This window comes from Phyllopteryx taeniolatus, chromosome 10, assembly GCF_024500385.1.
Source record: "Phyllopteryx taeniolatus isolate TA_2022b chromosome 10, UOR_Ptae_1.2, whole genome shotgun sequence".
Taxonomy (NCBI): Eukaryota; Metazoa; Chordata; class Actinopteri; order Syngnathiformes; family Syngnathidae; genus Phyllopteryx; species Phyllopteryx taeniolatus.
The window spans coordinates 27553262-27579109 of NC_084511.1; the positions used below are offsets into that span (position 1 = coordinate 27553262).

The 25848-nt window shown below is 41.0% G+C and overlaps 1 protein-coding gene across 8 annotated transcripts in view; it reads left to right on the forward strand.

The window, feature by feature from the left end:
* The window catches only part of fam13b (family with sequence similarity 13 member B), a 47427-nt gene that overhangs the window by 2450 nt on the left and 19129 nt on the right, over positions 1-25848 (forward strand). For all 8 annotated transcript variants that reach the window (XM_061787301.1, XM_061787302.1, XM_061787304.1 and 5 more), the window contains 6 exons: positions 5689-5837; positions 7298-7504; positions 11113-11325; positions 13397-13574; positions 14339-14483; positions 17058-17173. In XM_061787301.1, the coding sequence (XP_061643285.1) occupies positions 7339-7504; positions 11113-11325; positions 13397-13574; positions 14339-14483; positions 17058-17173 (818 nt within the window). In that variant the 5' untranslated portion in view covers positions 5689-5837; positions 7298-7338. The remainder of the gene's footprint in view (positions 1-5688; positions 5838-7297; positions 7505-11112; positions 11326-13396; positions 13575-14338; positions 14484-17057; positions 17174-25848) is intronic.

Below are 25848 nucleotides of genomic sequence, written 5' to 3' on the forward strand. Positions count from 1 at the left end.
TTTTTGTTTTGTTTTTTTTTGCAATTAATTCTAATTATGATGAGTATGTCAGCGGTTGACTTTCATGTCTTGACAGTAGCCTTTTTCCCCACTTTTTAAGCATAATGCATATGCACCCCTCTACCCCCATCAAATGGAGACCGCCATTGGGATTAATGCAAATCATCCATTCCAGATCAGACTGTGCCTTTTATAATTTTACAGACAGGGTTATAAGTGTTTTTAATATAAATACGTTTGTAAAAAGATGTTGATGTGCTTTAATGGTGCATTGCAGCATCTTAGAATAATATTAAGGAGCACCACCATCTGACATGGGGAAAAAAATCAGTGTAAAAAAAAAAAAAAAAAAAATCAAACACAGAAATTCACATTTGGACTTGGATGACACTGATATTCTTCCATATCTGACTCACTTGTTGAGAATTATTGTTCCGAATGGTAAAAAAAACAAAAAAAAAGTGCAGCCTAGCGAGGGAAGAAACATCAGAATCAGAATCATCTTTATTTGCCAAGTATGTCCAAAACACACAAGGAATTTGTCTCCGGTAGTTGGAGCCGCTCTAGTACAACAGACAGTCAATTTACAGAACACTTTGGAGACATAAAGACATTGACAAAAAACAACAACAAACAACAATTGTGCAAAAAGATGCAGATGATGACTTTGAGCGAGAGCACGTCCTCGCCTAGTTTAGATGCCGTGTCGCTGATAGATTATTGAGCTGTCCTCCCCCCCCCGCCGAGGAAAGCGGCTATTCGGGTCATATCGCTTTGCCGCAAAAAAAAAAAAGCCTTCTGTTCACAAAAGTTCACAATTGGGTATATGTGCAATGCATATCCGCATTCGGTATACAGGTCTAAGAACTTCCTCCCGGTTTAGGTGAATGGCGACGGGGGCTGTCACAAAGCAACCGTAGGGAGTTTAAACGCATTTAGGCTTCGTTCGCGTTTACATACAGTATATCATATTTGTATAAATAAATGATATGCATGTACTTTGTCCAAAGACACAGCCATAAAGAATTTTATTTTTTTAGCAAGTTCAGCTTCAGACAATCATGTAATCAAACCGTAATCGTGCTCGTTAGTGTAGCATACACAAAAAGTCAGCTATCCCGTTTTCCGGTTTCACATGACATTCCGCATGTAGCGGATGGCAAGCACTCACGGAGCCTCAATTTATTGACTTAGCGGATGGGTTTGTAAACAGTTTCTTAAATCAATAAATCTAACATGTTAAACCAATGACGCGTCAGTCTAAAATGTTTACACGCATGGATGCTTTTTCCCATTAGCTGCCGATACTATCGCTAATGTTGCTGCCTGCAAAGTTCGACGACTCCCCTCCCTCTCCAGTGAGGGGAAAAACTGCAAGCACTTAATTGGCGCGTATGAGTGTGGGAGAGAACAACAGCGACACTTTGTTCAGCACAAAGTTGACTTACTCTCCAGCTGACACGAGTCAGTTCAAACCAAGGAATAGTCTGGAATTTTCTTTGCCATTGTTCATAATCACTACAATCCATAGACTTTATATCTGATTTATTCATTTACAGCAGAGTACATCTACTGTACAGCATTTGCTGATCCATATATAGTCGCTGCTGTCTGTTCTTTTGCTTTTTGATCTTTTTTTTTTTGCGCTGTTTTTTGTTTTTTCATTGGACAGTGACGGTCTGTCATACTGTATTAATTTGCATCCAGTTGCCACATACAATGCTGCTGCCTATTTGTGCTGCCTTTTGTTTAATCTTCATATGTGCTGTTGAATGAAAAACATGGATCTCTTTTTTGTTTTTTCCAGATTAAACAAACAAAAAAAAAAAGTCAAAATATCGAGTTAAATCTTATTCATTGGACAGTGACTATTCTTGCTTCCTTTTCATCTGAAGATGAAATTGATGCTCATTGATATCCTCTCCATCGCTCCCTCTTTCCCTGCATGTCTGTCAGATGGAAATTTCCACACCAGAGCAACACCCGCAAGTGTGTGCCCCTAAAAACAAATCCCGCCATTATCAGGCACTCCCGTCGCGTCTCAACTTATTTCCGAAGGGGCCCTCCACCCCATACTGGACTCGGATAACACTGGTTTCTTCCTGTCATTTCCATCTGTGTGCCAAGTGGCAGCTCGTCACAGCAGCTGCCATGGCGCTGACAATGAGAGCTCATGAAAACAGTTACCAGGCTGACAAACGCACAGGAAGTAACAGGTTATCAACTTGACACTCAAAAAAAAAAAAAAAAACCAAGAAAGTGAAGCTGATGCTGCGCTTCACTCAAATTAGATGGCAAAGGCAAGAATAGTTTGACAGTTTAGTCTTTGAGCGAATTCTCTTGTTGGAGTTTATCGAAGTTTCGATCACTAGATTTTTCCCCAAGTAGCCGCTTCAAACCAAAATGGCCGACTTCCTTTCGACTTTCGTGCATGGATCCTTGAGACCTTTTTGTGCGTCCTTTGATAAGACATGTCCACCCAATTTCATGCCAATTGAATCTGGCATTAGGGGCTAATTCTTTTTAAACTTTGCTGTTGGCGCGACTGAGGGGGATATTATATAAAAAAAAATTCTGTTGTACAAGGTAGCAGCTCGAGGTGCAACAATTGATTGACAATCGATTATCACGTAATTGTTAACGATTTTTATAATTGATTGTTTAGAGCCATTGTTTAACTTAAAATCGTCCAAATCCTCTGATTTCAGCCTCTCAACTGCAAATATTGTCTGATTTCTGTAGTCCTCCATGGATGCTTACTTTGGGAAACAATGAGCAACATTTTCTTATGGACCAAACCAGTCACTGAATCATAAAAAAGTAATAGCTCAGTTTAATATTTTATGAAAATATTTGCAGCTATAGTATGAATCTGTAATGGACATGTACTGTAGTTGTACCTGAAGCAGCCTCAGAAGTGTGTATCAAACTAATAGGCCTTGGCTTTAATCGGTGCCCAAGAAGTAGCTCTGTTTCACAAAGGTTGGTTGGTTTAGCTCACCAGCGATAAAATCCAACGTTTGGTGATGTCTGTGCGTTCCAGACTTCAGGCTCTGTTTGACTGCGAAGGATTTGCAACCAAGTATTTAAAAGTGAATGTTTGATTTATGATTAGTAATTTGTCCCATCGCTTTGGGTGCCTTAAAAAGTGGTATATACAAACTGTTGAAAGTCCTAATTTGGATGTAAATATCCTGAAATTAAAGCTGAACGTCTGCAGTTAAAGCACATCTTGTTTGGTGTTTAGAGCCAAAAAGATGAATTTTGTCCATGTCCCAAAATTGATGGACCTGACTGTAAATACATTATAATTAAAAGGAAAAAAAGGACCAATTAAGGCCAGAAGTTTGATCAAAGATGTGTGTATTATTTTATTTATTTAATTTTTTTAAAAAAAATTTAAATTCTTTACTTAACATGTAGCACGACACATTGACCAATCAACAAGCCAGGGCAGACAATTGAATTCTATATGAAGGAAATGCCTTTTCTTCCATACGCTGAATACTGAAAGTGTCCTATATACCCTCAGAGGTTGTTGGTACAGTTGTCAAATGGGAATATTTAGTCACTGGCATCTTTGAATAGAAGGTGGCCATCGGAGAGCCCCTCCGTCACATGCTAATCAGCTTTAGCCCAGCTTAGCATGCCATCATCTTGTTGCGGCTTAAAAGTTTCCGGTCGGATATATTTTGCAATGTTATATAAAATGAATTTAATATAACAAAGTGTCTCTGTACACTCATTTGGTGACTCTTAGGGTGGCTTAATTACAATATTGAATATTGTGAGGTTGCTCAGTGAGGGAAAACAATCACAGCGGTGAATTGTGACAGTTTAAAAAAAGACATTATGGGGGGATGGTGAGGTTATGTAAAAAAAAAAAAAAGACATTATGGGGGGATGGTGAGGTTATGTTTCATTCCAGCGACACGGATAAGCATCACGTGCGCATATTTCTTTTGGGTGCATGGCATTTGCAGATGCACCTGTTGTTTTTTCACTTCTGCAAACAAGGAAGTGACTTTTTTTTTTAAATTTTTTTTATATCCCAACAAGAGCTAAATGGCTCGATGTTCACTTTGCGTTCTCGCCAGACCAAGTCTCAAGAAGCCCTGTGCCTAAAGACGCAGGAGCTCTGTCTTTTCGCGCTCATTTTGGCCAATTCCAGGGTTCCTTCAAAAAGGAGCACATCTTCGACACTTTGTCCGATTGGTAATAAATTCACCCCCGATGGCCCCTGAAGCTCAGGCTGTAGGGTCCTTGAGCAAGACACCGATACCCTGAACTGCTCCCCAGGTGCATAAATAGCCCCCTGCTCCAGTGTGTGCCACTAACAGTGTGTGTTTGTTGTGTCCACATCTGTGATGGGTCAAATGCAGAGGAAACATTTTGTGTACATGTCTTCATGACAAAAAAAGATGATTTTTGTTTTATTTGGTAGCGGTCGGACAATTTCTCTGGGAACATATCGCCTGGGACGGCCCCCTGGAAGTTTTTAAAATAAGCCTAAAATGGCCACTTTCAAACAAAAATGGCTAACTTCTTGCGTTTTTTTCGGCATATTTTCATGAGAATTTTTGTTGCTAAACTCATGGTAGACATGCGTAGAATTCCAAATTGAAATGAAACTGGCTTTGTGGGATGATTTTCAATTTCACATGATAGACACGCCGACCAAATCTTGTTTCCCCATGGGAAACTGGCTTCAGAAAATGTTTAAAGTTACAAAGTTGCTGCTCTTTTCTTGTTTTGTCTCCGTCTCTGTCTTTCTCTCGCTCCGTTTCCACTTTTTTTTCAGCACCGACTTTCTCCCATTGTTGCCCGTAGCCAACGTCTCTCAGCATGGGAAGGCTAAGCACGGGAACGTGGGATTAGAGACACGCAGACACAACGAAACCCTGTCGGAGTCATTCTGGACTATTCCATTACAAATCCCCTCCTAGTCTGACGCTATACCGAAACCTTTTAGGGTCACTTTTCACCGCTACGTTTTACGTCCGCCTGTTGGGAGTGTACTGGACTTGACCATTGTTTTCCTTCTTAACTTGTCTATATGCTTTTATACAAAGGGACAAAGGTTAACCAAAAGGCTATAGTAAACACGTTTTAAGGGAGTCATCAGTAGCATCCACTTTGTCTGATGTATTTCCACAGCTTCAAGGTTCCTTTTGAGTTGAATTTGTGGGGCTTTGGGTCAATACAGGACTTTTGGTTCCAATAATGGGATTTTCTCTAGCTTTGAAAGTGGCTCAGACTTGAGTTCAGTTGGTTTTGGAAAGCATTAGTGGCTAAAGAATGCTTCGTAAGCGCATTTACGAACAGAATGACTAGAAATAATCCAGCCCAAAAGGTACACGACATGATCATGTGTAATGTACGTGTCATATAGTTAAATTTCTTTTCGGGCCAGTTATCCACGTTATCTGACACCTCTCACAATAGAAATAAACATAGACGGGAATAATCCACAAAGGAAAATACGTCCGAATGGCCCAGTGCAAGTACGCCCTTAATGAGGTCCACTTTTGTCGTTAAAAATATGCTTACGCAACAAAGCATTTTTGCCCATGCAGATATCATGTCCAGCATCTTAACTGGTTTTCATATTTGTCTCCACCCTCTGCTTTTATCTGTTTTCATTTTCTTTCCCCATCCGCCACCCTCCTCACCCCCTTTTCTTTTTAGCTCGAAAAAGGAATCCTGCAAGAAGGATTTGCGGTCCGTCAATGAGGAACTACCGGCTCATCTTTTGCCACAACCTGAAGCAGCCATAGATGGTTCAGTGTTTTGCTTTCTAGGGAGGAGCGCATAGGACACCCTTTCACTGCTACACGGTGAGTGCACGCACATGCACGCATGGTTGTGCAACTTTAACATGAAAAGTGAAATGACAAAGTTTAGCTGTTAATTAAACATAATGAGCAAAATAGTTATTACAAGTGTCTCTGCCTGTACCCTTCAGACTATATTTAGCGGCGCGCAGCTAGCCACAGTGGCAAAGAATGTACCTGACATAAACAAGGTAACCAGGAAACAATTACAATTAAAACGGTGCTGAGAATCCAATTCAGACAGTACTAGTACCGTACTGAATAAAGCAATCATCTACTTCAAAGAAAAAAGCTATTTTAAAAACGTTGTTTTTTTTTTTTTTTTTTTTTTGTTTTTTTTTCCTCTCTCCGTGTGAGTGAGTGAGTATGTCAAAGTTGTATCAGTCACTACAATGGACAAAAGCTGTTTTTTTTTTTTGGTTTGTTTGTTTTTTTCCCCGATACGTGAGTCTTGAAGTCAGTTTTGCGTCAGTCGCTACAAAGGATACCCATTTTCTTCTATATGATTTTGATGTCAAATGTGCGCATCAGTCACTGCAGAGGATTTCTAGACTATTCAAAAGCTGTTGACATCTCGAGATATGCATGAAGAAAAGCGCTATCGATTAGCTTTCCTCTATAGCGACTGCAGGGTTCAACATTAACGGTGGCAGAGGAGCCAAATATTGAATCAAGTAAGAGTACTGTTACTTGAAAATAATGACTCAAGTACAAGTAGTCCTCCCAAAAAATGCTTGAGTAAGAGTAAAAAGTACGCGTTGGAAAAAAACAAAAACAATTACAGAGTAAATGGTGAGTAACATCTGATTTGGTGCATGTTCTCCAGTTACTACTTTTTTTCCTGTTGGCTTGTCCCGTTCGGGTTGGCCACAGCGTGTGTCATCCTTTTCCATGTACGCCCGTCTCCTGCATCCTCCTCTTTAACACCAACTGCCCTCATGTCTTCCCTCACGACATCCATCAACCTTCTCTTTGGTCTTCCTCAAGCTCTCTTATCACCCTTCTACCAATATACTCACTCTCTCTCCTCGGGACGTGTCCAAACCATCGTAGACTGATCTCTCTAACTTTGTCTCCAAAACATCTAACCTTGGCTGTTCCTCAGATGAACTCATTTCTCATTCTATCCAACCTGGTCACACCTTGAGAGAACCTCAACATCTTAATTTCCGCCACCTCCAGCTGTGCTTCCTGTCGTCTCTTCAGTGCTACCATCTCTAATCTGTACATCATGGCTGGACACACCATCCTAGCAGAGACTTCCCTCGATAGTGACCGATGTGCCTTTTGAAAAAACAGCTTTTGAATAAGTGTCCACTGTAGTGACTGATGTCAAGTTTATTTGTATAGCCCTTAATCACAAAGAGCTTCACAGGCCCACAGTTGGCAAAGATTGACGACATCCCCTAACCTAAACCCCCTCCCCCAAAGATGTGCAACTTAGTTTTTTCTCTTCTCCCAAGACGTGAGGTCTTGGTGTGGTTGTGGCGAGGAGGAAGGGACCATGAGGAAGAGCTTGTCTCCGTTGCCAGGCAACGAGGGCGGGGGCCCAACCAGCACCGCCCGTGTGTTCGGCGTGCCCCTGGAGGAGGTGACGCGCACGCACACGCTTGGCGGACTCGAGGTCCCGGCGCTTGTCAAGGACATCGTGGATTTCATCGAGGAGCATGGTGAGACAAACAGACAAAATGTATATAGCATTACAGTGTGCTTGTATTGGGGCCAAGCGGGCCAGTCCACTGTGTTATGTGCACTACCGCCACATGCAGGACTGGAGTTGAACAGTTAATCCAATAAATTATTTTTACATTTAACAGACACAAATTAGGTATATGAGTGGAGGTCTGCATTACTGAGTGTCCCCTTAAATTTTCTGGAATAGCACGTCATTTGAAGTGTTACCATCTGCTTGCACTGGGGTCCCTAGGGTCATTTCCACCAGCATTTCTAGGAAGTTTTTAGCTCTTAGTACTTGGTAGTTGTAAATGTTGGTGCAGATTTCACTTTTGGCCTTGACTTATTTGTAGTTGTTGGTACTTTTCATTTCTGGAATTAAAACGTTCCAGTCAGACACAATAAGCGATGCAGAACTCACCCTCAATGCTCCAAGACCCCTTGTATGTACTACCCACGCCCGAGCAGGGTCTTCTATAGGCTCGGAGATGTTACGATGGAGCTGAGGCAATAGTTCCCGCAGTCCAAACATGGGAAAAAAATAATCAAAAAGTTCCTAGTTCTGGGGTAAAGTTTCTTCTCTGCTTGGCCTTATTTTTTTTTTCTTACTGCTACTTACTGAACTGAAAGGGTAGTGCAATTTCTTCTACTACTTTTACATACAGTCCCCTCAAAGGTATTGGAACAGCAAGGCCAATTCCTTTGTTTTTGTTGTATACGGAAGACATTTGGGTTTCAGATCAACAGATGAATATGAGGCTAAAGTTCAGAATTCTATCTTTTATTTCATGGTATTTACATCGAAATGTTAAACAACTCAGGACAGAGTACCTTTTGTTTGAACCCACCCACTTTTCAAGTGAGCAAAAGTATTGGAACATGATTGATGGGTGTTTCTAGTTGCTCAGGTTTTGCCCTTTAGATTTATAGACTAAACATTAGTGCTACTTTTTGGCTATGAGTTTCACCTGTGAAAACTGCATTTGCTATTAAGCAAACATGAAGACCAAAGAGCGGTCTATGGGAGAAAAGCAAGCCATTTTGAAGCTGGCCAAGTCAATCACCAGACCATAACCCAATAGAGCATTCATTTTACCTTCTGAAGAGGAGACTGAAGGGAGAAACCCCCAGAAACAAACAAGAACCGAAAGAGGCTGCAGATAAGGCCTGGAAAACCATTTCAAATGAAGAATGCAACAGTCTGAAGTCAGTGGGTCGCAGGCTTGATGCAGTTATTGGAAGTAAGGGTTATGACACCAAATATTCAATGTTATTCAGTTAAAAGTTAATTTAATAGTTCTGTTCTGAGTTGTTTAACACATCTAGATGTAAATAACATGAAATAAAAGCTGGAATTCTGAACTTTAGTCTCATATGCATCTTTTGATCTGAAACCCAAATATCTTCAGTATACAACAAAAACAAAGGAATTGACCTTGCCGTTCCAATACTTTTGGAGGGCACTGCATATCATTAGTCTCGTTTGGATAAATTACTCTGAACTGTGAGGTGCGGTGGAAGTACAAACCACACTGGCCACAGGAATCTTTTGAGTTCCTGGGCTTTTTCTGGTGGAAAAGACCCTAATCAGGTTTGTTCAGTGCTGCAGACCCCACCGCAAAGGTTCCCAGACTTTTCGTGATGAGCTTACTCCTTTTTCCAAGTATGGTCTTCTTTGGGCCCTGATACATTACTCTGAAACTGAAGCAATAGTTCATTCAGTCCAAACATAAAACGCTTCTCCAAAAGGTACCGGGTAAGGTTCCTACGGTCACTGTTATTTTTTGGGCACTTGCCATCCCTGGAATTAAAAGATTTATACACAAGGAACCAGATTCCTAGACTTCTCCAAAGTTACCGCAACTCCCAGCAGGTCTTCTTTAAGGCCCAATAGATTTTCCTAGAACTACATTTAAAGAACAGTCCAAACACAAACTGGTCCTCCAAATGTGCCGAGTTGTGTTTTGTGTGGCAGTGATCATGATGATCGTCTTTGATCTTGTGCAAAAAGTCCCAACATTTCGGAAACCCGATGGCATATGGGATGAAAACATCCTGGCGGGTGTTCCATTTCCTATGATCATAAAGTAAATATTACTGTAAAATACAACTATTATCCTACTGGGGCTTCACCTTATGACCATATGAGGTTACGTAACAAGTCTTTAAGCCCCTGCTGGCCTTTGCTAGTGCGTGAAATGGGCCACTGCTGCGAGTCAGGAAGTTATTCAGCCTGTGAAAAGGCTTTAATCTCTTGTTTAATGGCCGTGTGTGTGTGCTGTCAGAATTCTGGAATTCCGTTAGTGCATGCATCAGTTTAGCATCAAAAAGATCTTTTTAAAATGAAATAAATGGAAAATAGTTGCACTTCAAGCGAAGTTGTTTTTTTTAAATGACACCACTGCACACGGTACACCTCAAAACTGGATTCTGTATAAAACGCACGTCATGCAAGCTCAACGAGGCTAAAACAATAAGGGTGAGAACATGATAGGAATGAGCTTGACTGACATTGCACTGATTTGAAATCATCCAAAAAAGGCACAATGGAGGTGTGTCACAGTTACTGAAATAGGACTGTTCCTTGCAATTCATTCATTCAAACCGCCACCTTTCACAATAACAATGAACAGAATGGCTTGAAATAATCGACAGTAGAGAAAACAGGTGCAAAAGAAGCATTTATTATAAATGTGATAGTTCCCTTTAAGTCATTCATGATAACCATCACGTAGCACATTAAAAATAAATGGTACAACCAGAAAGAATTCACGTTGAAGAAAGGACACTACGCACTTCACACACTTCAAACGCCTCTAAAATCCTCCCTAAATAATAACGAATGAATTCACCAAAAGAAAGAGAACTTAAGTACATTACCTATTCTAGTGCCCACCCTGCTGTTCTCCACAATAATGTTCAAGTTGCACCAGTTGCACCAGTTAAGTCAAGTTTTTAGGGCAAATGACGCCATTTGAAACTTCATGCTCTGAAGAACTGTTGGCAACTTTTGGAAATTTTGGCCTGTACCAGCTTATCGGTGGATATTTTTAACTGAAACTTGTCAGCCAATCGGCGAAGGGGTTACCTGAGTAGCAGATGAAACGAAAGGGTCAAGGATAAATGAGTGCTCATTGAGTTAGACTCCTTTCTCCAATTTAAAGGTCTTGTTGAACAGATTTTCTTTCGACAATAATCACACAAAAATGTTCCCTAAAATGGACATGTTTTCAGGAAGACAACTACATTTCTCCGGAGCCCATCATCTGATTTTCAAAATTCTTGGTACATTGTACTCACTCATTGTACTTGCAGTGGCTGTTCCAACCAGACAGACTCCCATTTTGGGGAAATCTTGTCGCATTGCTACTTAAACAGGAGATATTGTGGTCATGGCCGCCTTTTGAAGTATGTCAATTATCAAACATGTTAATTCTAATGGAATGATAATGAGCCAATGACTGTTCCCATTGTTAGTGTTCTGTTTCATCATGCTGTTCTCTGTTAACTCTGACAGTGTAACAAGTTCAAGAATAAAGACACGGATCTCATGATTTTGCACCCCTAAAGGGGTTTCACGGGTCTTCCTGTTTTGGGTCGCCAGGTCATGTGGACTTGGAGGGTCCCTTCCTGGTCAACGGCAACGCCGAGCGTGTGGGCTGGCTGCGGCGGCGCTACGATAGTGGCGAGGAGGTGGCGTTGGACAAGGAGGCGGACCTGGCGTCGGCCGTCAGTCTGCTGCGGCTCTTCCTGCAGGAGCTCCCCGAGCCAGTCATCCCGGCGCCCATTCAAGGACCCATTCTGCAGCTGCACCAAGGTGTGCCACAGATGCCTGGATAGATTTAGAGCAAATTTACTCGCGCCGACTGCCCCTTTGCATAATAGAAATTAACAGAACTACGAATAATAATGCATACTTAAAAGTCCACTAACTGCGCTACTGAGTCATTAACAGGCAACTGTTTTCAAAGCAGAGTTCCCCATATTGCCACAGAATATTGTGTTCACTGACAATTTTCATAAAAACAAGTTACAAGTCACAGACCAGCTCTGTATGGAAGCTGCCATCTTTTAAAGTGCGTAAACGATGACGTCACTGCGGATTTCCGTCAAGACAGCGCATGCGCAGGCAGGGAAACAAATACTCTGCCCCTGTAAAAGCATATGAAATTCTAATCGGTTTCTGCCTGTTTATTCCCATTGAGATGCTCATATGGAACATTTTGATTTGGTTTCAGCTTCTAGCACGATTCTAATCGGAATACCAGGCTCCATGTAAACCCGGCTAGTGGCTTTGATGCTAATATTTTTTGCTTTTATAAAACAATAAAAACAAGACTGAGAAAGGGCTATTGATGCCAAAGTAATTTATTTACGGAGATACAATTATGGAACGCACTGCAAGGGACGCTGACTCACTCCATTTCAATAGCTTTTTTTTTTTTTTTTTTTTTTTTTTTAAGGCCTTTCGTCATTTAGTCCATGAGCTGTGACGTTTTTTCACGATCATGAAGCACACTTTCTGCTACCTAGTTTGAGATGCCTAAATTTGTCAGACTTCCAACATATTGCCATTTCCCTCCCTCTTTATCGATGTGACAAGTCGCCTAATCTTAATCTTCTACTCAAAAAATAAACTGATCTCAAATAAAGTGCGATGCACCGGCACCATCTACAGAAAGCTGTTAGTCATTACAGTGGTTACCAAACCTCTATTTCGCAGACTAGCTGGGCAAGAAACTCTTCCACGGCTACCCGAAAAAACAAAACCAAAAACCAAAAAAAGTGACGAATCCATACGTCAGTTGCAGTTAGCAGTTGGAGTCCACTTAACGAACAAACGTCCACGGCAGTGTATGAGTTAATGTGATCACCACGCTTGCAAGTTATCCATGATCACGGCTAGTTTGCACAATAGAAAATAACAATGACTCGAAATCATCCAAAATCCAAATAATCCAGTGAGCACTCGGTCACATGTGAGCGTCACACACAAATATTCCACAGTAAAAAAAAATAACTGAATAAAAAATACACAGCTTTTCTGTCTTTTTCCAAAACACTACGCAATTTGGAGACAACCCCAAACTCAAAGCAAAGTATGTGGAGGTTTTTTTTGTCTTTAGTTTTTTTGAAATCAAATATTGACATTTCGCCAGCGTAATTGGTGAGCTCTGTAACAAAAGGGCCCCTGGCCCTGATGGGTTTATAGCAGAATTCCATAAGAATCTCAAGAATGCATAACAAATCCTCGGTCACATAATTTTACTATAATGCGACTGGTCCTTGCCAGTCATTCACAAGCGCTACGTTGCGCTTAATAGAAATCAAGACAAAAGGCTAGAATAGAAATGATCCACAGTCAGTAATTCAAACATTTTGTAGCGGAACACATTGCACACAGGTCTTCGTTGCCTTTTGAAGTACGCTAATTACCAGGTTTTCAACCCACAAAAATGTGGATTCATTCTAATGGCCTCAGAATCACTGCTGTTATTTTGTTGGCGTTATGCTTCATCATCCTGTCCTCTTTTAACTCTGTTTTCATCTCACTTAATCTGCTCTAATCCCCTTGAGCACCGAGGGCTACTTTTCACACTCCTCATTTCAAATTTTGCCTTTTTTGGTCCATTTTTTCCGTAGCCCATTTTGGCCTCGTGTCACCTCTTGCAAGATTATTTTATCTTGGTCTGAATGTTTTTCCTTTGGAATGTCTGTTCCAAGCGCAGTCCTTTTATTTGACCTCTGAAGACAGGAATGGTGACCACTTCCTGTTAAGCAATGGCACTAATTAAAATGTGCCGAGTCACTCAGAGTCAGTGCTGTTGTGGATTGCACTCCTCTTCCTTCTCAGCGACACACGTTCATATATATTTATCTGGATGCAGAATACAGCAGTGAGGAGGAGCTGTGCCGCAACCTGAAGTTCCTGCTGCAGCAGCTTCCGCAGCTCAACTACGGCCTTCTGCGCTTCCTGTGCCGCTTTTTGGCCAGCGTGGGGGCGCTGCAGCGCGAGAGCTGGAACGTCAGAGCGCTCGCCGCCGTCTTCGGGCCTGACATCTTCCAGTAAGCCACACGACCCCACAGACAAACACAAAGGCTGATCAGTAGTAGGCTATATTGCATTGTTTAATATTTAACTGGCATATTTGCGTAAGGGATACACACACACAAAGGCTAGAAATAATCCGTTGTCCAAAGCTTTGGGGTCTCTTTATTTTTGAAAGAAAAACACTTTTCTTTTTTTGTTTTCAGTTAAAATGAGTAAATCACAAATACTCGACATTAACGTTAAAGAAAAAAATGCTGCTTCTCTTTACAAAATAAGTGACCCCCCCCCCCCAGAAGTGACCTGCAAGCTTTTGAATGCAAGTGTACCGCTAAAGTGTCCCAAAAGTCACGATATGCTTCCTTTTTTCTATTATGTTTCGCTAATCATTCGAACACACGTGAGGCCATCAGCATTTGACAGTTTGCTTGCTCATGGCTTGCCAAATGACATTGGAGCATTTTCTGCAGAATAAAAATAAACAGGGTGGCGAGAATGATTGATAGACAATAAAGTCAAAACAATTCCACGGCACACTCGATTATGTACGTGTAATGTTCATGTCGTATGATTGAGATTGGTCCACTCGCCAGTTATTCTTGATTAACACTACCTTTCACAATAGAAATAAAATGACTAGAAATAATCGCGATAGTTTTTTTTTTTTTTTCTAATCCATTATAGTGCCGTATAAATGAAACTGTCAGAGTCTAAATGCTTCTGGACCAAACTGGTATCCAATTAGTACTTATTATGGCACTTTGTCGTCTTCGACATGCAGTCTGTCGACAGAAGGCGAGGACCTGTGCGACCAGGAGTCCGTCAGCCGAGTTTTGACCGGTCTGCTTGACAATCAAGAGGGCCTGTTTGACTCGGAGGACGACGACGTCTCCACCACCAACGACTACAGCTCCATCAATGAACAGGTGATAGACGGTTATGTAAGATGTCAATCGAGGTAGCGGGAAAGAAATCCGCTGGAAAATACTTGGAGGGAGAGAGATGGTGGTGATATAACAGGGTAGCTGACACCTGCAAGCCAAGATTGAAACAGACAACATGCAATCTACACGAGTTGCCTTTTCGAAAAGCCCCTTTCACACTGTCCGTCAAAAGACTTGTTTTTGTTATTGCTGTTCTGTTTGAAAGGAATGTAGATGTTCTGTCTTTGAAGCTGGTAATAGAGGTGGGACGTGTGTAAGGGTATGCCTCCATACAGGGAGGGGGCCGGGGTGTGAAGTTTCACATCCGACAATCATTTTCCTCCATCCTAATTGTGTTGAAAGCAATAGGGACGAGCTAATCATCACACCAGGTGCGGCTGCTGATGTCGTCACTCATATCATCAGCCAATTGCAGGGAACAAAACCGCTCATTCTATCTGATTTGCAAACTGTGTGTGAAAGGGGCTGCTGATAACATTTGATACACTGCTAAGTATCAGTTACATCCAATCATCCATTGTGCATACCACTTTTCCATCTGACTCGTCAATCACGGGGCGATAGTAAATGAGGAATTGAGTCAATTGGTTGATACACTGACGTCCATAGCTTTCATTTTATTTAAAATGAACTGCAATATCCAAAAAACAGATTAAAAAAGCGTAACTGTGATTGACACGAACTATTAAGTGACTGTTGTTATAATGACAGCCTGATTCAAACCTCCGCGTGACTTGGAGCTCATCACATTACGTCCAAACCAGTGCAACCAGTTTACGTGTGTATTGATGTTTTCAACAATGTACAACTGCATGCTCAAAATATGCTTAACCCTCCTTTTATGTAACACACCAGAAAAATATTAGAAAACAAATGACAGCAAAATATTAGAGTACTACAAAATATTAGTAGAGGGGGAAAAAGACAATTTATCAATTGAAAAAAAACCTGAAAATGTTAAGGAGACTGGTTAATTAGTTGGTTGGTCTTTTTTTAAGTTACTTGCTTATGTAGTTGGTTATGCAAGTGACTCTCTGTGGTGACCGTTGCCATGAAAATGCATAAAGTACCTTCTTTGCAGGTATTTTATTTAGTTAATATACTCACGTGATCATGTTAGTTGGCAATTTGGTTGGTTATTTACTTGCTTGTTTCGTTAGTTGGGTGGCTAACTCAGTCAATTAGTTGGTTGTTTAGGTATTTTAGTTAGGTGGCTGTTAAGTTACTGAGTTTTGTCGTTGGTTAACCAACTAATTGAGTTACTTGGTTAGTTGGTTACTTGGGGTATGAAGTTAATTAGTGGGTTATTTGGTTAGTCAAGTCAGTTGTCTGCTCTCCACTCCTCGCTGCCATTGATGAATGGCGTCCCAGATGTGAGGGAGCATGTCCTGCGTGCTCCTCGGTCGGGTCGGGAACCTTTATTTTGAAGCTTTCACGAGCGGATTAGCTGTTTGAAGACAAGTCACACCAGGAAGTAGTGACAGCCGAAACTGTCAGCAAGAAAAGAGATGTGCTCTTTACCGGAAAAAGTCATTTGTCTCAACAAAATAAATCTATAAACGGGTTAGTGTGTTGGTTCATCAGTCAGTTTGTTGGTTGTTTATCAGCGCGTGAACTTTGCGTGACCCTTTCATGTTGTTGTTGAATCAGCAAATAATGTAATCGCTTCAAGCAAGATACAGATGCTGTCCCCATCTTGAGTTGGGTGAGTCATCCTGGTGTGCGGCCGCACTCCGAAAGTGACCGTACAAGAATCTCCCGGGTGCCAATAAGAGTGTCGGAGCGGCCGTGTTGCCATGGCGACGTGGCAGCAAATGAGTTGGCTGGCCAGAGCGGAGCAGAGGACAAACTGGAGGAAGAGAAGTGAAATATGTAATGTACTGTAAATGTTGCCATAAACCGCCGTGACATCATATCCTTTGCATGAAGATATCTTGCGGGTGAAGCGAGATATAAAACAGGACTCAGATTGAAAAATAATTTACTTATTAGCGACATTTTCGTCGCCTGAGAATGAGTTAAATTAATGCTTTAAAAAAACCCAAGCCTGGTGTGTATACTGTATTTCTCTTAACTCTTCACCAGCTCTTCAACCCAACCCTCGTTCTCCATCTTGTTCACCTGCTGGATGGATGCGTCTATATTTAGATGTGTTATAAAACCGCCTCTGTTGCCTGAAATGTCACGGCTGAGTTGCATCAAACGACAAGGTCGTTTGGTGTCGTCGGGTGGCATGGCACCCTGATGGGGTGCGGTGGCATTGTAAATTTAACAGTGTTGCATTTAGAAGCTACTTGGAGGTAACCTTGGCAAGTTGATGTACGCTTTTGCGTAAAGGTGTACAGCGACTTGCCATTGCCAACTTGCCGTTTTACATAGGGTTGGACCATTAATGGCTTTAATCTATTTGACAATCTATTTGGCCGTGAACAGAGATGATCTAGTTTACAAAAGTTGCCAATTTAGCGATTTGGTCACTATATTTGGCGAGTTTCCGATTCTCGCTAAGAAACGGAGATGAACGGAATCATTTTGACATTTGTTGTGTGTGTTTAGATCACGGAGCTGCTGGATGACGACAAGTGTGAGGCGGAGTGCGAGGACCTGCCCCAGGATAGCGAGGACGGTCCCGCCTCCTCCAATTCACCGCCACTCAACGACCCGGCCGACAGGTGAGCGCTTCTCGCTGCAGTCATCACTCCCAAAAACATCTTTATTATGGTCAAGCACAAATGTAATTCTACTAATGATGTGTGATTTTCTTGGAGGACACAAAGAGAGTGTGCTTTAAGTGAGAGCTGTGTGTGTGCGTGTGTGTCACTGCTCGTCATTCACTGCATCGTTAATCTTTTCAGCAGCTCGTAAATTTGTGGCCATGTTCTCAAAACAGCCTGCTCCATCAGTCTATTTTAACGCTTGGCGGTCACACCGACCTTGACGACCTAACGGTGTGCCCAATTGATGACATGCACTACAGTGAACATTTCAATTACATTGAATTTTTTTTTTATTGCTTCCGCCATCCATGTGTTATGATGTCATTTTTGTTGTTGTTTTTTTTTTGACAAAAGTGCTTTTTTGCTTATTTCGCACTGCAGGTCAGTTCTTTGTTTGAATTTTTTTTGTTTATTTATTTATTTGTATTTTTTTTTTTTTTTTCCCCCCTATGTGACTTATCTGATTTTTGTTAATGTGAACAGTACAATTTGGACAGATGATGATGATTATTATTACTGAGTTCTGAGGACCCGGGTTCAAATCCGGCCTCGCCTGTGTGGAGTTTGCATGTTCTCCCCGTCCGTCCCTGCGTGGGTTTTCTCCGGATACTCCGATTTCCTCCCACATTCCAAAAACATGCATGATAGGTTAATTGGCAACTCTAAATTGCTCATAGGTCTGAATGTGGGTGTGAATGGTGATTTATTTGCCCTGCGATTGGCTGGTGACCAGTTCAGGGTGTACCCCCCGCTTGCCCAAAGTTAGCTGGGATAGGCTACAGCACGCCCGCGACTCTAGTGAGGATAAGCGGTACGGAAAATGGATGGATATTATTATTATTATTATGAGAGCGCTGCAAAATGATCAGATTACGCCCCAAAAAATCTCTCTCGTGATTAGGGCTGCTCAATTAATTGAATTTTAATCATGATTAAAATAAGCTGATCGTCAGCAAATTTTGCATTTAAAATCTGGGCTCCGCTGCATAGCTACTTAGGCCGCTTAGTGTCATCGTGGACGACGTTCCCAGTAAACCCTCACAATACGTATGGATCTGCCAGGACGGACCGGCATCTTCCCTCCCCCTTGGAGCCAACACACCACCAGGCGGTGATCATTTGACAGCTCCACCCCTCTCTTCACACAAATGTGCAAGACGTGGCCTTAAGTCCGATGACTCGATCATCGAACTGCGGCCTAGGGTGTCCCGGTGCCAAGTGCACAACACTCTGATGTCTGAACACGGTGTTCATTATGGACAATCCATGATGAGCACAGACGTCTAATAACAGAACACCGCTCGGGTTCTGGTCAGGGGGCTGTGTGTCCCGATCACGCCCGTCCAGGTCTCACTATCGTTGCTCACGTGAGCATTGAAACTGAAGTGTTTGTCATATTATGTATGATTGTACTTTTCCCACGATAGTCTGCTTAAAGTGCACATTACTGCCACCAAAAGTTTCACAGTATCTCCTGCTTCTTTGATTGATTGATTGATTGATTGATTGATTTTCTCCCCTTACCCCAACATACAGACACAGACTGTTAAGGGTTTTTTGGACTTGGCAGAGGTCTGCACCCTACTATGTGGTATTATATTTATAGTATCCTATAGATTGCAACATTTGGTGGGTCCGAGTTGCTGCATGACAACGCTCACGTAGGCCAGATAATATTAAGAGTCTTGGTCCAGACACGGCTACTTAAAGATCCTCCTGCAGGGACACTAGGATCTGATCAGATGATCTCCTTTAAGATAATTAGCATGTGCTGCTGCTGCTACTGCTGCACTCAAGACTAATGCACATTACACACACGACACTACGGCCATTTACATATAAACACCTTTTTATCAGTCATAACACTCGATAAGTCGAATAAATAACAGAATTTCAAAGTGCCGAAAAACTGGATGTTCAACTTGTTTTTTACCCAAAATAATAGATGCATTTACTTCATTTAAAAATACATACAAAATAAAATAACTTTTAGTAATATTAAATGTCAAAATTGTACCTAATAAATACGGCCAAATATTTGTTTATTTTTGTGCCTGTCAAAAAAATTATAGACATTAAATGTGTAAATGAACACATCCGAATAAAATCAAAGGAAATCTGCCCCAAAATGACTCAATTTGACTCAATTTTACACCTGTTGAAATGTGTTGTTCTACATAAAAAATATGAAATGAACTAATAAATAACATAGAAATGAAAACTGAAGTTAAATGGAAAATTTGCACAAAACATGGCCAAAAAAAGCATTGAAATTATTTCTCTGCCTGCCAAAAATATATTTGTTCTCAAAATAAAAGACGTCAATTTACATGAAAAATCTATAAATAGCGGCACGGTGGACGACTGGTTAGAGGGTCTGCCTCACAGTTCTGAGGACCAGGGTTCAAGCCCCGGCCCCGCCTGTGTGGAGTTTGCATCTTCTCCCTGTGCCTGCGTGGCTTTTCTCCGGACACTCCGGTTTCCTCCCACATCCCAAAAACATGCTAGCTTGATGGAAGACTCTAAATTGCCCGTAGGTGTGAATGTGAGTGCGAATGGTTGTTTGCTTGTATGTGCCCTGCGATTGGCTGGCAACCAGTTCAGGGTGTACCCCGCCTCCCGCCCGATGATAGCTGGGATAGGCTCCAGCACGCCCGCGACCCGCGTGAGGAGAAGCGGCTCAGAAAAATCCATGGATGGAATATATAAATAAATACAACTAAAATAGAGTAAAATGAAAGATTAAAAAAAAGCAAAAATTAAATAGTCTCAGAAATGTATTTATGTATTGGCAAAAAAATATTTTTTTTTAAAATAACTACAAATAAATAAAAAACAAAATTAAAATGGAAATTGCATGAAATCGTTACAGGCCATAAATAGATTACATTACATTAAATATGGAAAATTGAACGAAATTAATTTTTTTACTTATATCCCTACCTGTCAAATTTATATATTTTTTCAAAACTAAAAAGTCTGACACATTAAAAGATCTAAATGCACTTTTTGTCTTTCCCAATTTTGGGTCCCGAACTACCAGTTGAGAATCCCTGGTCCAGACCCCTGGTGCAGTATAGATTGTGTCCTTCATAATAATAATAATAATAATAATAATAATAACTACATCCGCCACTTGGATCCAGATCTGGACCAAAATGAAAGGAGTTCTTCCTCGGCTCAGGTTTTTGTGTTATCCTGCTAACAAACACAGATGTCAACATATCCTTCATTGGCTGAAGTAATAAGCGAGTGGGGTTTTGTGTGCCTAAGTCCATTTCTAATTGTTTTAGATGGGCTTCGTGTTATGATAACTTAGAGTGACATTTAAACATAGGACATATCCTTGTCCTCGTGATCTGCGTCTTTGTGGCTAATGCCTGCTTTGTGGGATAACGTGGAGGATTTGTGCATGTCTTGCGGCAGCTGCCGGAGTTTGAAGCCATGCTGGCCAGACTCTTTTGGATCTGTGCATCTCATGTTATTGTTTTACTGTAGTTGGTATTAAAGCGTGCCAGACAAGCCAGCCAGGGGATTAATACTGTAATGTGGGCTTTCGGGGCCGCGGCCGACATTAGCAAAAAATAATTTGATCAGCGCTGACCCGCCGCTTGAGGATAAAGTGTTCAGTGTATCATAGCTGTAACCTGAACAGGGTCATGGTCACTCTTATGGCTGCGCGCGCACACACACACACACACACAAATCATTACTGGATATCATAAAATGTCACACAAATCAGCCAAATGTAGCCCCGCATGGTGTTTTACACAATCGCCTCTTTGGCTGATGTTCATTGGCCTGTTAGGGTGTTAAAGTTCATAGTCTGTGCATAAATTACAGTGAAAAAACAATATCATACAACCTTTATTGCAGGCAGATGTACTTTTTTTTTTTTTTGTCTGTTTATTTCTAATGTGCACGGTGGCGCTTCTGATTTATAAGGTGCCCCAAAAATGTTTTAGGTCAATGGCTGTTGGTCCAGTTCGTTCATCTGGCCTATAAGAATCCAAGTTCTCTTGTTTTGCCAAACCGCGCACAGTAATTCACATCTCATTTTTAGCCACCGATGACCTTCTCTCGGCGACGTTTTTGCAGATGATAAACGAGGCTGTCAGCAGGACATGAGAGCTTCTGGCTAAGTGACATTGAACCGGCGCGATGACACCCGCCGAATGTCTGCGCTTCACAAAAAGCGAAAGGCTCCACTCTGCTGATTATTAACGAGCATGGCGGAACATCTAAATTTGAACATCAGCGTGCGTAAAGATGAATTTAAACATTCCAGCGGCCAGTGACAGAAAATGCGTACGCACACCAGCTGACATGCATTGACCTACATCTGCTGTTTATATCACCATATACATGCAGACACGCTCCACATACCAGTTTCAATATTGTACGGACCATATGATAACAGTAGAATGCCTCAGTGTGACATAACATATTCTCACTTAAGTGACTCGTCAACCTTTACCAAAAGGTAAACAGATGATAGATATGACATGACATGACTTAAAAGTCTGTGTGTTGTATTAGCAATAGAACGACCATATGTAACTAGAATGTCACTCCGTGGGGTTGCAGATCTCTGCAAACAAAGCTTGTGCATGTCGTGTCTGAATACTATTTTTATATATTTCTTTTTTGGGAGGAAAATAGTCCTTTTCAGAGTTTCAATTTTAAAACGTTGTATTTGTACCAAACTAGACCTGTATTTATTTATTTTAAGAAATCTTTTTTTAAACGTAATGAAATATTAAAATGTATCTGGGTGGCGGCGACTTAAATCTTATGACAATAGAGTTGAGAAAAGTATTTCTTTAATAGATTCATAACATTTTTTTCTCTTTTTTTTCTTTTCAAGACTATTTTAAGATGATAAAGTGACCTTACAAAAGCTGTAAATTGCAAGAGTAGTTGTTTTTGAGGAAAAAAAACTGCATTAAGATGAGATATTTTTTTGATAAAACATTTTTAGTCGTAATATTGCGAGAATAAGGTATTAAGTCAATTTCTTTTGAGAAAAAGGCATACATTTATAATGAAGTTGCATTTTGTAGAGAAAAAATTTAAATTACAGGATTTCTTTTTCTTAAACTTTTTCATTGCAAGAATATTTTTTCGAAAAAAGTTTTAAAAATTCTAAAGTTGTTTTGTCACGATTTCGTGAATTATGTTGGTCATTTATTTTCAATTTAAAAAAAAAACGTAACTTATTTTACAAGATTGTTGCATGAGGTTAGTTAATGAGCGGAGCATAATGTGCTCGTCTGAGTATGCCTCCATGCACACTGAAATATTAACTCTGTGGCATGTTAAAATAAAGCCAAATGCAGACATCAATCTCTTCACACTCAGATAAAAATAACCTGGGTATTGGCCTAAGTACAGTGGGGGAAAGAGTATGTGAACCTTTTGGAATCTTTTAAATTTCTGCACAAATTGGTCATAAAATCTGGTCTGTTCATTTAAATCACAAGAATAAACAAGGGCTGCTCAAAATAATACCACACAAAAGTTTTTTTTTTAATATGTAAACATTCACAGGACATGAAGAAAATAGTAAGTGAACCCTTGGATTTAATAACTGGTTGATTCTCCTTTGGCAGTAAAAACCTCAAACATTTTCTGTAGGAGCATTATCAGACCTGCACAACAATCAAGATGAATTTTGGACCTTTTCCTCTTTACAAGACTGTTGCCGTCCAGCAAAGATATCTGGGGATGTCTGGTGTGAATGGCTCTCTTGAGGTCATGTCACAGCATCTCAATTGGGTTGAGGTCAGAACTTTATATAGAAACTTGCAATAAGCTGGAAAAGGTTACAAAAGTATCTCTTCTGTTCATCAGTCCACGGTTAGACACATTTTCTATCTGCTTCTCTTCCAAGGAGTGGCCGTCCGTCCTGTAAAGATCACAGTGCAGAATGCTCAATGAGGTCAAAAAGAATCCTAAAGTGTCAGCTGCAGACTTAGAGAAATCACTGGCAGATGCCAACATCTGTTGACTAATCTATCAAACATTAAACGATAATGGGGTTCATGGGACAACAATGAAGAAGTCGTCGCTGTCTATAAAACAAAAACAAAAAAACATTGCTGCATGTTAGAAGTTTGGTAAATAGCGCTTAGAATTTCCACAGCAATGCTGTCAAAGAAATGTATGGCCAAAAGGAGCTTGGTCTTCCGGAAGGGGCTTCGAGTCGAGCCACTGCTCCTCCGCATCGAGAGGAGCTTGTTAGGATGCGTCCGGGGACACGTCTCTCCTGAGGTGGTGTTCTCGGCACGTCTCACTGGGAGGAGACCCGAGGGACGACCCAGGAAATTCTGGAGAGACTTTGTCTCCCGGATTGGCCTGGGAACGCCTGGGGATCCCCTCGGGAGAGTTGGACGAAGTGGCTGGGGGGAGGGAAGTCAGGGCTTCCCTGCTTAAGCTGCTGACTCCGGATAAGCGGACGATGGATAAATTGACTTTTTGAGGAAAATGTTGTAATCTTACAAGACATTTTAGATATATATATTTTTTAAATTCATAGACTAAAGCGTTATTTGAAAACTATATAAATAAATTGAGAGCATAAAGTCATGTGTGATAAAGTTGGTGTGCAAGTGGAGTAAGCCTGCATGGCAACAGGAGAAAACAGACCTCAGCGTCAGTCAAGCTACACACAAACAACTTCTCTTGGTGCCCACTCACTGGATGCTAGTAGTCTATTTGCGAAGCGTGAGAGCGACCAATGTGTTGGCATGAAAACGGGGCGTAGCGACACATGGCTTGTTTATGGCCACGCCGTAAACTGAACCGGTAGGCCTCCTGTTTGTGCTGCACGAAAATGTCATCCAGCCATTACTTTTTCCACACAGGGCCAGGTAGCTTTGAATATTTTCTTTTCTTAATAAATAAAATCCCCATTTTAAAAACTACATTTTATGTTTAATTGGGTAATCTTTATCTATGAATATTTGTTTGAGCTTAAATTGGGAAAACTATGCCCAAAAATATTTGAGCAGGGGGCGACCACTTTTTCACAGCACTGTTATTATTGTCTATCTACGTGTCGCGTCACTGTTCATGCTCAAATATCTGTTGCGTAACACTGCTACATCGATGCTAGTTTCGTTAGCCCGCATCGTGTGTTAGCAGCTAGCAGACCTTCGGCAGACAAAGTTATGTGGTGTTGCTTTAAAAACACAACCTAATTCTCTGTTTTATGTTCACTTTTCAAGTCAGCTTCAAGTGGTAGTGGCAATAAGCAGCTTGAAGAAAGCATTTTGCCTCTTTGAAATTCTTTGCGATCTGCAAAACTTGCTTGTTGTGAAGTATCTCCAAAAACTCATGTCGGGTTGCTTTTTAATTGAGGTATCAATATATACTGAAATAATGATTTCATCTGTTTACTTTTATTTATCGTAAATGTTATTTGTGTGTGAGATTTGAGCCATTTAGTTGAACACAAAGCTGTTATTCTGTTATGAATGGCAACAGCAGGATACACAGGTTCATTGTACCTTGTGCCATCTAGTGGAAGAGCATTTAATTGTTTTGCCTGTCACTATACATTGCTGGCATAAATTCATCAAAGATAGATTACACTAATGTGCCACGGCACAGTGGTTTGCACACACACACACACACACACACACACACACAAAGGGACAGTGTGAGTTCAGACCAGCTCTAAATTGGACATTTGCCGAAAAAGTCCCGCCCCATATCCCCACACCCCCATCCTTGCGTCATTAGCTTTCACGACGATGCGCTGGTTCCTCGCTGCTTGTAAGGCGAGCCGCTAACTGACCCAGAAAGCACCCACGCCTTATCGCTCCTACTCGTCCTTCCGGGTAGCGCACTGCTTTCCCGGGAAGATGCGTTCCTGAAGTACGTTTTTTTTTTTTTTCCCCCCCACATTTTATTTCCGTCCTGCTCTCCTTGTCACTAAAGTTTAAGATCGAAATGACTTCAAATCAATGGCAAACGTAGATCATAATTATTCCTGACCTAAAATGTCATATCTACTAGCTGAATGCTGCAAGTGATCATTGCAGAAAGGTGAATTTTACACTCGCTTTGACTGCCAATTTTTGCCCACTGTTTTATACGTCAAATAGGTCAAAATGTGACTGTACCATGGTTTGTTTATCTATGCGTATTTGTCTATTTAGTGCAAAAGGCAATAAACTGCATAAAGCTTGCAAAACGGGTGGATTTGAAATCGATTTATTCATTTATTGATTTATTCATTCCCCCCTCAAATCCATGCGATATCCTGATTTAGGATATATGATTTAGTGCTTCTACAGCTGTTTTCCATATTGAAATGAATAACAGCGATGCAATCAGAAGAAATTTGGCCCGGCGTTAAAGACCAACTCGAATAGCTTGAAAAAAAGGCATGCTGGGCGTTTCTTACCCAAATGATCTTACAAACCCAATAAAAGGACATCAAAGATGATGCAAAAAAGTTTTTGATGGCATGGGATCTTTAAATGACATCTGGATGAGGGTCAATTGTAGACCCACGACCTACTGTTTAATAGTTAGAGTATTTACGTAACTGCAGTTAATGATTTACATTTGAAACAGAAGCGACACACGGGCGGAGGGGCTGAATGGGCAGAAAGTAGACT